Raw genomic sequence first — 12,856 nt, 5'->3', positions numbered from 1 at the left:
AGATGGAAAGAATACATTCATGGCTCCCATGTTTTTAAATTCTGGGTGTATTGAAACATTTATGCCACTCCCGTGATTACTAAAACTATCTTAATAATGTAAAAGTTATAGTTATATGATGTTTTGTTATCATAGAATAATAGAGTTGGAAGAAACCACATGGGCCATCTAGTCCAATCTCCTGCCATGCAGGAATAGCACCATCAAAGTATCCCTGACAGATGGCCATCCAGCCTCTGTTTAAAAGTTTCCAAGGAAGGAGCGTCCACCACACTCTTCCTTGCAATGGCCTTTTTGTAACATGTCAAGGGGACATGACTTCACATTTCATGAAATTTTATATCACTTAAATGAATTGCCAATTGCTTCCCTGCATCAACCATCCACATATGAAGGGATACTGGGATTTGGTTCCTGGACACACACGTGGATACCAAAAATCTGTGGATGCTCAAGCCCCATTATATACAATAGCATACTAAAATAATGTCCCTTATATAAAATGGCAAATTCAAGATTTTTTTTTGTATTTTTTAAAAATATTTTGAAGCCATGGATAGTGGAATCTGTTGGTGCAGAATCTGTGGATATGGGGGACTGACTATATAATCCATTGGAATTCTGTATTTTTTTTTCAAGTGCTACCACACTGACAGCAGTGTTGTTTTCTATGTTAACCTATCACTAGGAAATTGCTAACACTAAAAATGTGTTATGTGAAGAAAAGAGATATTTCTATTAACAAGCAAGTCATACAAAATAGTGCTTCCGTGAATTATGCTTCTACCGTTCAAATAGTCCTTTCCACCCCACATACCCCATTAGCACAAAGCAGGGGAGCAACTATGGGAAATAGTAGATTTGCCCTCACCTGTATTTTCTGTTGTCTCTGTATGATTTCCTGGGTTTTCTCCATGATTGGTGTCTGGTTTGTTTTCTCCTTCACCTTCAGTTCCTATGATAAACTCAGGTCTAGAATAGAGAAGACTGTCCTCCAAGTTGTCTGTAGGTTCCTTTAGAATATAATAAAGAGTAAAAATAATCCCTGATGCCCACATTCACATTTTCTCTAGTCTAACATACCTTCACATACACCACTCAGCTTTATGAGATCATCCCAAGTTTGGGTATTATGAAAAAATGTTCCCTATACATTTTCTGTACTTCATGTATAATTTTATCCACCTCTGTCATGCCTCCTTTATTCATGTGATATCATTATAAAGTATCCCCATATGTCACCCTTGCTTACCACTAGTCTGATTTCTTCTTTGGGGGCTAGTCTTTCCAATAACTCACAAGCCAACTGATAGCACAAAATACTAGACTGGCAGAGGGTACATTCGGTTGCTTTCTCATCTTTTTGGCAGGTGTGAGAGCCACCCCAGGGGGCCTGGAACACATTGCTGATGATGGAAATGATGTCCTTGGAGATACTGTTCTCCAAGCCTAAGGTAATGCCATCATCTTGAAGTTCCATCTGAAAAACAGTGAAGAGTTACCACCAGAGAGATTTTAACACAAATGACTAGCACACAATACTATTGGGCATAGTTTTCTAAGATTAACTGTTCTTTTAAGAGAATTACGGACAGAAACAACATGCTCTTGAATACCAAAATTATAATGGTTCTCTATTTGCTGAATATTTGCTGTTCAGTCTAGTTAGTCTTTAGATCCAGCTATCATAAGAACATATTTCAGATCCAGGAATAACTTGAATTTATGGTGCTGTACCATATGAACACTAAGTGGGAATCACATAATACACTGCCACATAATTTGTTCATTGTCACTATTCTTGTAATCTTTTAGGTCATCAAATCATAAGTATCACTATAAAGTCATAATTTTTATTGCCCTGATGTAGACTATGTTCCTTCAGTATAAGCAGTTGAGAATTAATTTAAGAGTTTGTGCAGCTGTTTAAGAGCATGCAGTTTCCTTCCAAATTTCTTTTAAAAGAAATAACCTTAGATAGTTTCATTAGTGAAGGTAATGCTGCCATTATTCACTATCCAGCCCTCTCTGCTCAGTCTCCAATCTTAACTGTAATATGGGAAAGGAAGCAAACATGTCCAGTACACGGATGCCTTCTGATTTCACTGCATTTTTCTGAGTCTCATTTTAGACAATTTAATTTAATGATTTTGTGCATGAAACAAAGGTTGTGTACATGGAACTATGAGAAAGCATTGGTATCACCATCTGCGATTTTGGAGTACAGTGTTCCCTCACTACTTCACGGTTCACTTTTCGTGGATTCGCTGTTTTGTGGTTTTTCAATAAACTCTAAAAGACTATTATAAATCATAAAAATTACAATTTACAGCCTAAGGAAGGGAGGATGGAGAAGCCAAAGGGAGAGAAAAGGAGCCCAAGTGGCAACGGGAGGAGAAGGAGGCGATTTATCAACACATGATTGGTTGATAAAGACTTAAAATAGTGTATAACTACTAAAATAATGCATAAATATTAAAATAAATATAGTGCCCCTAGTTTGCGGATTTTCACTTATTGCGGGTGGTCCTGGAACCAGAGCCAGTCCAACAATAAGGCGAATTAAGCGGTCACTTCGGGCGCAAAACATACGGGGGCACAGTTGAGATGGCTTTTTCTGTTGTTTTCTTGTAAAACATGATGTTTTGGTGCTTAATTTGTAAAATCTTAATGTAATTTGATGTTTAATAGGCTTTTCCTTAATCCCTCCTTATTATCCAACATTTTCGCTTATCCAACGCTTTTATTTTTCAGTGATTGGTTTGGGGGGATGCCAAAATTCTGTTCACCTACACTTGAAAAATAACTAGGGCTGGCTCTGCCTGGAACCTAACCACCACGATAAGTGAGGGAACACTGTACTTCCGTTTTCAAAATTTCAGATAAAGGTCACTCAACCTATAAGCATATATCTCATAGTCAATATGCGTACTCTTTCTGCCTCAGTTTAAAATGCCAGAATTCTTCATTGTATTGTCACCTGCTTCAAGATGAGGTCAAACATCAAGATGAAGCAATTCAAGTTCATTTCATCATCATCACAGTCAAAGTCAATGGTCCTGCCTCCTCCTCCGCCACTGCCTCCTCCTCCAAGGTGTCCAAAGTTCTTGAAAGGGCTATGGAAAGGACTGCGCATGGGGCTGCGAAAAGGACTTTGAAATGGACTTGGGAATGGGCTCAGCATATTATGCTGCACTCGACGTCCTGGATCAGAAGCAATGCTCACCTACAAAGGCACAAACAGTTCAATAGGTACACAGAGAACTAATCAATGTTGTACATTTTCACGCTGACTAATGTGATATAAGCGTATTGATAGGGAGTTATATAGATACCATGGACTACCAAAAGGACAAATAGATAGTTCCAAGAGCATGTCTCTCATGTTTAAAAAGTAACTGATCATGAATTACCCTTCGAGCTGCAAGATTCCCAGTCAACTCCGTGACCCTTGATTTCCTCTGATTTGCCAGCTCTTTTACAGAATTAACCCCATCAGAAAACATACTGATTAGCAACTGAAGAGGAACCATAATGTCTAATTCAGATAATACCTGAAAGAGAAAGGCAGGGAGGGAAAGAAATCATATCTAAAATACAAATATAGCAAATATTTCAGAATACAGGCCAAAATGATCAGTGACAACAAGCAATGATCTAAAAGTTACATTATCCCAATAAAGCAGAGATCTGAACTCAAGACCAGCCCTACTCTTATGGAGAGTGAGACAACATGCATTAATGGGAGGGAAAGTGGCAGCTCTCCAGGATTTGTTTGAGTGGCTCTTGGATATCAGAGAATTGCCCATCCTGGCCCTATCATGGCTCAAAGGCGGAGTTGTAAAGAATATTCACAAATTTTATCATCATCAGTAAGAAAGGGAGTTAAAATAAATGGTCAGTTGCCCCTGTATGAGAATAAAAAGATGAATGTTTGTTTTTGTCATCAATAACAAGAGCAAAATACAAAAAAGAGGGGAAATGGGGGGTGAATAGAAATATCTATTTTGTGCCAAAATTCCTCAATGGGTTTGTGCAAAATATTGCATTTTACATACATAAAAATGCTTTTTTGTACATACAAAAAGTTACAATTTTTTGGCAAACCATTCTCTAGGTGCAAAAAGGGTGGAAATGTAGAGAGATGTGCAAAAAACATTCATAATGTAACTGGTATATTGATTTGGATTTGTAATTTTATGTCTGTTTTTAATAGAACTGTTTTGGTTCTGTCTTATGATGTTGTTTATTATGTTTACTATTACTATTACTATTACTATTATGTTTATTATGTTTACTATTATGTTGTATGGTGTTTTTTGACAATTGAATGTTTTTATGTTCATGTTGGAAACTGCCCCGAGTCTTCTCAAGGAGACAGAGCAGTATATAAATAGTTGTGTTGTTGTTGTTGTTGTTGTTGTTGTTGTTGTATGGATGAGACATTTTTGACCCTTCCCTTTCCCATGTGTAAGAATGAAGCAAATGAAGATTTGCATTCCTACCTGGTGATAGGTATATGTGTCTACTCACATGGAGCCAAAGCAAGGCTTGTTCTTGTACAGAAGACGGATACCCTGTAAACCGACAGCTGATGAAACTAAACATCTCCTCCATGGAAAAAGGGAGTGGGCACAGCTCAATATCAAACATTTTGCTGCAATGTTCAAAGACAAAAAATGTGAATCAAAAGGTTCTTGAACAGCACAAATGACAGATCATTGCGCATCAGATTAAATATTTCAGTGAATAAGTGTCCCCAGCAAAACTATCACACTGAATCATTTTGCATGAATAACTGTCATATCCATTGAAAACAGATACTAGTCTAGAGAACAAATTTGTGAAGGAAAAAGGACAAATTCTGTGGTGGGAGGCCACATTTTGAGCCCAAAGATGGACAAAGGTGTCCAAAATCTCTCTGACATTCTCTCCAGATCATGAGAATGTATGAAAGACTTCTCAGATAGCATGCAGCCTATGCGTGCTATCATTGTTTTGGGTGGTTCCTCAGCCAGAATCAGCAGTAAATATGCATAACATGACCCATACTACAGAACAGTGTTTCTCAAACTGTACTCTCCCAGATGTTTAGGACTTCATCTCCCACAATTCCTAACAGCTGGTAAGCTGTCTGGGATTTCTGGGAGCTGAAGTCCAAAACACCTGAAGGAGCACAGTTTGAGAAACACTGGTCCAGAAGATCTGACAATATAGCAGGTCTATAGCCCCCTGACCAACTGGGCTACCTATTCATGTTGTATGCCACAATTGTCTCTTTCTGCATCATAATATCTTCAGATAGATGAGTTAGCTCTGAAGCATTGAGTAAACAAAATCACTGACTGGTACTGAATAGCACATATTTCCCATGGATCCATGGGAAAAAGAAGAAACAAATCTTTGTATACTTAATGATGGTTGTGTTTCATTCTTCAAACAGATTTTTTTCCTGTTCTATAAAAAGCCCAATGAATTTCAGCCCTTATTTTGCTCATTAAGTTTGTTCTTCAGAGACTATACATTCATGGTATATGGAGAGATATTTTCTGCAACTCTATAACATTCTGTTGTTTTTAATTGAATGTATAGGCCCTAAAGACAGCCAATTAATAATAGAAGTACTGAAAGGCTTATTTGATGGCTACATGGTTAGCTCCAATTCATGTTGCTAAAATTAAGTTAACCCCAAATGCACTTAAAGCCGCAGACCCAAATGTGAATTATAACAATTCAGATTTTGACCCTACAGCTTTAAGTACATTTCTGGAAGATATTGTCAGTTAGCTGAAAGAGATCATTCAAACTCCTTTTGTGAAACTGAAAAGGGCAGAAATTCATCATCAACACCAAACATCTGATTTAAGGTATTGTTGTCCCATAATTCCCTAAAAATGGTTTCTTAACCATTTTCAAATTGTATTCCCACATGAAATCCATCTGGCATGTGTGTATGGGCCAAATTGGAATTTAAAAGGCAATATTTGCTACACAATTTTAACTGCTAAAATTGCTGGCAAAATACTGTTCTTTTTATTTTATTAAAATAAAAATCAAGGTCATTTAAATAGGGGGTGCCAGAAATGTTGGCTTCAAGGTTGACCATGTTGGCTTTCCTACTTTTACGTGGATATATCAAAAAATTATTACAAAATAATAGATACATCCAATGGTCTGTGAGAAGACCATTGTAGCTTAACACTACATTTTTGATAGAAATTTGCATCATTTTCAGTGACAATCTAAAAGGAAATATCCCCCTCCACCAAAAATGTCCTAAACAACCTACCTTAATACTTCTCTGAATTCTTTCAGTTGGTTATCTGGAACTTCTGTCCTGATGGCTTCCAGCCACTCGGGCATAATGCAATCCCACACAGGTTGGTTTATTACATTGTATGGAATCAAGCAGAGGATCCGATTTAGACCTTCTTTTAACTGCATCACAGTGCTACAGGACTTGTCCCAATAGCCACCCACCTGAGACATTTCCAAGAAAACCTTCATGAATGACACATTTTTTTTACACAGATCTATGTATACACAGCTCTATGACATTATACAAGTTCTTCTCTTAGATGAGTTCAAAACACAAGAAAACATGGTCATAAAAACAGTCATTTCAGACTAAACTAAAGGCTTATCTAGTCCAGTATTCTGCTCCCACAACAAGGAACAATCTACTGTCCATCAGCTAGACATGGATGCAACCATCACCTTATATTTTTTAATAATTAATGTAGATAGGTATACCCTTTTGGATATTGAAAGGAATATAAATACACTGGCTTTTTATCCATCCTATATGAAATTATCCAGTCCCATTTTAAAACCTTCCAACTTGTGAAATGTCAACACCATCTTAAGTCAGCAAGTCCCATATGGAATAAGCACCTCCTTTGATCCATTCCAAAATGTTCACCATTCAACTTCAACCAGGGATTTGATTCATAATATCCTCCATACCATGCATAATTTTACAACTTCTATCATGTCTCTCCTAGCTCACAATTTTGCAGATACTAGAACCTTTCCTCTTTTCTATACCTCTAACCTTGTTCAAGTCTACAATATCTTTTTGAATGTGTAGTGATACAGAATAGTATCCTTTTATATACCACTATGTATGAATATGCATACATACACACACACGTACATTTATATCCATATATATTATGATATATACATAATTACATATACATGCCAGTGATGGGCAACTGCTCAGAAAGAAGGGCCATTTTAATATCCTGCACAGAGAACAGGGCCACAGTGATGTATATTAATGTACCCAAAGTAATAAAACATCATTTTTTGCTTAGGGAAAGCAAACCACTGGGTGTTTGGGTGGTTTGGGAAGATTTAGGAGGCATGAAAGCATCCCAAAACAATTTTAAAGACTTTTAGCAAATTAGGAGCTTTGCAGAGCTTCTAAAACAGTAGTTCTCAACCTGTGGGTCCCCAGGTGTTTTGGCCTTCAACTCCCAGAATCCCAGCCAGTTTACCAGCTGTTAGGATTTCTGGGAGTTGAAGGCCAAAACATCTGGGAACAATAGGTTGAAAACCACTGTTCTAAGAGGATCCAAGGATTGGCTGGAGCTCACAGGTCACACTTTGCCCACCCAATAGATATACACACTCATCTCATGCTGTTCAAGGAAACATGTTTCTTACCCTTGCAAACTCCATTGGCTTAGGTAGCAGGCACATCACCATGACATCAAACCGAACATCGCACACCGTCTTCAGCCACTTGGTGACAAATTGAGGTTTGAGTTTCTCCACCAGGCTCCCCACTTCATCATCCATCATATATGCTGTGGAATGGAACCACTGGAAAACCATGCTGACAAGCCGCGCTAAGCTCTCTGTAGGTGTGTTCTCACTAGGAGTGCAAAGGCTGACCTACAAAAATGTTAAGTTCAGACAAATTCTCTTTGATTTGCAGCTGGCATATTATAACAAAAGGAAACATAGTGTAAGTGTGACACAAGAACTAGGACTTATTTGAAAAAGACAGCCGAAGAAGACTGTGAGTTCCAATGTCACTCATGGGCAAAAAGACTGGAAAAGTGGAATATTTTACCATGCCTGTGTTTATGTTTTATATATGACACAATGACTGGTGACTTTAAATAAATAAATATTCAAAGATTTTGTCCAAAATTCAAATACCACTAAATCACAGACTAAAATCTTTGCAAGGCCAACTCTCCTACTTGGCAAAGTTAAACAGTTGAATTCTCAGGGTGTTGAAAAAGACAATTCTATTTTTCTATTAACTCAGTATGTTTTGGCTTGAAATATTTCATGACCTTCTTCTGGGGCTGATAAAAGATTTTAATTTTTAATATTAATTGTATTGCTTTTTAAGTGTGAGCCACTCCATCCTGAGAAAAAGATGGGGTATAAATAAAAACTGATGATGATGATGATGATGATGAAAAATTTCATATAAGGGTGTGTATGTGTGTGCATGTACACACACACACACACACACAAAACTCCCTGCAAGGATTCTAAAACATGTTTTCCAAGCTTTCGTTTGGAAATTGTTTGTTTGAGTAGGAAGCAGAGCATTATACTTTTCCATTTCCCCAGTTTTTTTCAATGTGTACCAAGGACATCTTTATCACAACAATTCTATAGCCAAATGAAAAAATTAGGAGATATGTGAAAATGGGCTTTAAAGCAGATGAATATTCTCCCAGTCTACATGGAGAATGGAGGCCATGGAGGACTAACATGTCAGGTGGTTTTAAAGTTGCACTTTAAGTTAATGCTGTTATTTATTTATTTATTTACAACATTTATATCCCGCCCTTCTCACCCGAGGGGACTCAGGGTGGCTTACAAAAATTGGCAAAATTTAATGCCCAAAATACAATCATAAAAACAAAACAATAACAGATCTATTAATAACATTGTTAAAACACATTATAAAACCTTAAAAACGTATAAATAATTAATTCCATTTGTCCGAGATCCTCATTCTACATCCTTAAATCAGTCCATGTCAGCTTTGCCATTTACTCATCAAAAGCTTGGGCGCATAACCTTGTTTTCATGGCCCTTCTGAATCCCACCAGGGTAGGAGCCTGTCGGATATCTCCAGGGAGGGCATTCCACAGCCGGGGAGCCACCACCGAGAAGGCCCTGTCCCTCGTTCCCACCAGCCGTGCCTGTGAGACAGGTGGGACCGAGAGCAGGGCCTCTCCAGATGATTTTAGTGATCTTACTGGTTCATAGGAGGAGATACGTTCGGACAAGTAGATTGCTTTGGTATAACTATATTATTTGGTTTTCAAAACTGAAACATATGTACACATAACTGATACAATAAATTGTAGAATAATACAATAATTGAGTTGGAAGAGATCACATAGACCATCTAGACCAGTGGTTCTCAACCTGTGGCTCTCCAAATGTTTTGGCCTTTAACTCCCAGAAATCCTAACAGGTGGTAAACTGGCTGGGATTTCTGGGAGTTATAGGCCAAAACACCTGAGGGCCCACAGGTTGAGAACCACTGATCTAGTCCAGCCCCCTGCCATGCAGGAAAAACACAATCAAAATACGTGTAACTAGGCCATTAAATATTATAGAACAAAGCGCATTGGCCATATTCCAAAGTCTAATACCAGTAAAATAAAAACGAAGAAACTTTTTAAAGCAAAACACACGTACCAAGAACCAAATTCCAAACTGGCTCAGAAGGCGTTGGTCATGTTTGTCATCATCTTTGTTGTCAAAGTCTGTGTTGTCCAAAGAGTGGTGTGAAGAGGACAGGCCCAGCTGCCGCCGGCGGTTGAGCTCATACTCTCGTTGTTCAGCATGGAATTCAGCTTCTTTTAGTAAGCTAAAAAACAAAACAAAACATGTCTGGAAAGAAATGGCCAGTATAGTGTCATTAATATTCCCTGTCTCTGCTCTTTGTATTTAAGTGTAAGCTGTAAAAATCTCTCTTGTATTATTTGTTATCATCTGCTATCAAGTAAACCACAAATTATGGTGCTACTATGAATGGGACCTCCAAGAGCCCTTGTCATTCCTTTCCCTGCTCAAGTCTTGCAAATTTCGGGTAGTAATTTCTTTGATCAAAAGAATTCACCTGTAGAGTGGTCTCTCTTTTCCTATTCCCTTCTATTTTACTAGCCATTATCATTTTGTCCATCTCATGGTAAGTCCAAAGTACAACAACCTCAACTCAAACATTTTGCTTTCTAAGGAGAGACTAGATTTACACACTCATTTATCTTTTTAGTAGTCCATGGTGTCTAGAGAACTCTTCTTCCTTTCAGTTTTCTTCCCTGTTCAGCTCTCAAACCCATAGATAGAAATCAGAGGTACAAGGGTGTGAATTATTCTGACTTTCGTATTTAATTATGAATCTTCACATTTGGGGATCTTATCTAGCCCATCCAAGTTTTGTTCTCTAGTATTTTTTACTGCAGTCTTCATTTTTATTAATGACTAGCTTGGGTACCCAGCATTGACCGGGTTATTTGAAAAGGTCAATGTTTTAATTATACAAAATGCATAAGGTTGTGGTTTAACTACAATTGACATCATGCCAGGTTAACCCCGAGAAACTCCATCAGTACTTAAAGTTTGTTATGTTGGGCAAGTTTTTTCTGGATGCATCATCGATGGGGTTCAGTGTGCTCTCTGGCTGTAGGATAAACTACAACTCCTGCCATGGTGAGTCAGTCCCCTCAAATCCCTCCAGCAGATTGAGTTAGTCAGGGGAGTTATGTGTACCAAGTTTGGTTCTGGTCCATCATAGGTGGAGGTCACAGTTTCTCTGGTTGTGGGTGAACTACAACTTCCAGCAAGGAAGGTCACTTCCCCCCAAATCCCTCCAGTAATCAAATTTCAGCATATTAGGTATGTGTGCCAAGTTTGGTCCAGATCCATCAATGTTTCAGTTCACAGTGCTCTCTGAATGTAGGTGAACTACAACTCCCCCAAATCAAGGTGAATTTTCCCCAAATACATCCAGTATTTTTTTGCTGGTTATGGGGTCTCTGTGTGCCATGTTTGGTCCAATTCCATCTTTGTTGGAGTTCAGAATGATCATTGATTGCAGAAGAACTATAAATCCCAGTACCTACAACTCCAAAATGCCCAGGCCAATTCCCCTCAAAACCTACCAGTATTCAAATTTAGGCATATCAGGTATGCATGCCAAGTTTGGTCCAGATCCATCATTGTTTGGGTTCATAGTATGCTCTGGATGTAGGTGAACTACAACTCCTATAAAGCCCTTGAGTATTTTTTCTGTGTGCCAAGTTAGTTTCAGATTCATTGTTGGTGGAGTTCAGAATGCTCTTAGACTGCAGGTGAAGTATACATCCCAGTCTCTACAACTCCTATAAATCTTGGTGAATTCTCAGCAAATCTCTCTAGCATGTTCAGTTGCTGATCAATACCTCTGTTTGCTGTGTGCTGAGATGTCTGTGGTGGAGGAAAAACAGAAAAACTAGGACGAAATTGTCCCCGTATGAAAGCCTTCACTTGGGTGGTGGGCAGTATGGTGTCTGTGGAAGACATTGGCAGGGCTCTTGGATATGTTCATGGTATTTGCTATAACCTGCAATGTCATTGGAGAGAGAGAGGGCCATTGGCATTTCCTGAGTAGTTCCTATAGCTATTTGTGAAAGTGGGAGCCTGTCTGTGTAAGTGGACACCCCAGCCACACACATACATACATTTTTTTTCACTTTTATTATGTGTATAGATTGCGCCGAGGGACTCATCACACTCGCATATCCATCCACTTTAATCCACTTTAAATGCTGTGATTGCCTCTTGCAGAATTTTGGGGTTTGTAGTTTAGGGAGGCCCAGGGCTTCTCTGGATGAGCAGTTCAAATGCCCCTCCTTAAATTAGAAACTCCAAAATTCTGCAGGAGGCAGGAGGCAGTCACAGTGTTTAAAGTGGATTAAAGTGGATCAATGCATGAGTGTGTATGAAGTCTAGATTTCTATGACTTTCTTCCCTTTCATCAATAGTCATTCCAAGTCTTTGCTGTTTTCTAAATGTAATATTAAGTCATCTGCATATCTTAAATTGTTGGTGTTCTTTCCTCTAGTTTTCATGTCCACTTCTTCTGAGTCTTATTGACCATTAAATATTTTGTGAAAACTTTAGCCTTTTTCAGGTATCAGCACAAATGCATGCAGGGATAAATGTGGGTGAGGGCATAGGCATGCACGTAAGTCTCATTCCTGAAAATTTTCACATACCAGCAGCATTCCACACCTTAAGCTTTGAGCATGAAACATTGCACTCTGAAATGAACTTTGAAACTGTTCAGTTGTATCATGGGAGCTCAGATACTGAATTCAGTCTGACATGTACAAAAAACCCTCCAGACTTTCACAATCAATATGTGAAGGTCTAACCTACTTTCAGATGCTCAGGGGTGTTTGAGGGCAGGTTTTGCATGTGTAGATACTTACTCCGATACTTAGTTCAGTTGTTGTTGTGTGCCTTCACTTCCTTTCCAACCTATGGCAAACCTAAAGTGGACTTATAATGGGCTTTTCTGAGGCTGTACAAGGTACTAACTCCAGTTAAACACTGGCACCTGATATCAAGTGCCAATCTTGATACCAAGTGAAGGAATGGTGTTTTATTACATCCTTTGAGGTTCTCAAGATATCATCCCACCTGTACAGGTGCTAAATGTTTACCTTGTTTCCATTCATTAGACAGTTTGTTTCCATTGATTTCATAGTCTGGGGTTCTTGCACATAGGGCAGGATATAAGTATTTGAAGAAATAAAAAATGCACTATCTGTTCTTAACATATCTCCCATTCAGTAATTCAAAGATTAAGAATACCAGATTGTCC

At 38.3% G+C, this 12,856-nt stretch overlaps 1 protein-coding gene across 5 annotated transcripts in view; it reads right to left on the bottom strand.

Annotated features, from left to right (window-relative positions):
• unc79 (unc-79 homolog, NALCN channel complex subunit) overlaps positions 1-12,856 on the bottom strand; it is a 143,147-nt gene that overhangs the window by 80,112 nt on the left and 50,179 nt on the right. For all 5 annotated transcript variants that reach the window (XR_010002173.1, XM_062968415.1, XM_008111082.3 and 2 more), the window contains exons 13-20: positions 9,685-9,856; positions 7,672-7,902; positions 6,290-6,480; positions 4,534-4,657; positions 3,414-3,554; positions 2,981-3,226; positions 1,253-1,480; positions 872-1,013 (exon numbers count right to left, since the gene is read on the bottom strand). Coding sequence is in view for 4 of the 5 variants with exons in the window: in XM_062968415.1 (XP_062824485.1) it covers positions 872-1,013; positions 1,253-1,480; positions 2,981-3,226; positions 3,414-3,554; positions 4,534-4,657; positions 6,290-6,480; positions 7,672-7,902; positions 9,685-9,856 (1,475 nt within the window). In the remaining variant the exon portion in view is untranslated. The remainder of the gene's footprint in view (positions 1-871; positions 1,014-1,252; positions 1,481-2,980; positions 3,227-3,413; positions 3,555-4,533; positions 4,658-6,289; positions 6,481-7,671; positions 7,903-9,684; positions 9,857-12,856) is intronic.

This window comes from Anolis carolinensis, chromosome 1, assembly GCF_035594765.1.
Source record: "Anolis carolinensis isolate JA03-04 chromosome 1, rAnoCar3.1.pri, whole genome shotgun sequence".
Taxonomy (NCBI): domain Eukaryota; kingdom Metazoa; phylum Chordata; class Lepidosauria; order Squamata; family Dactyloidae; genus Anolis; species Anolis carolinensis.
Note: the sequence above shows the minus strand (reverse complement) of the source record. Positions and strands in the feature narration are given on the sequence as shown.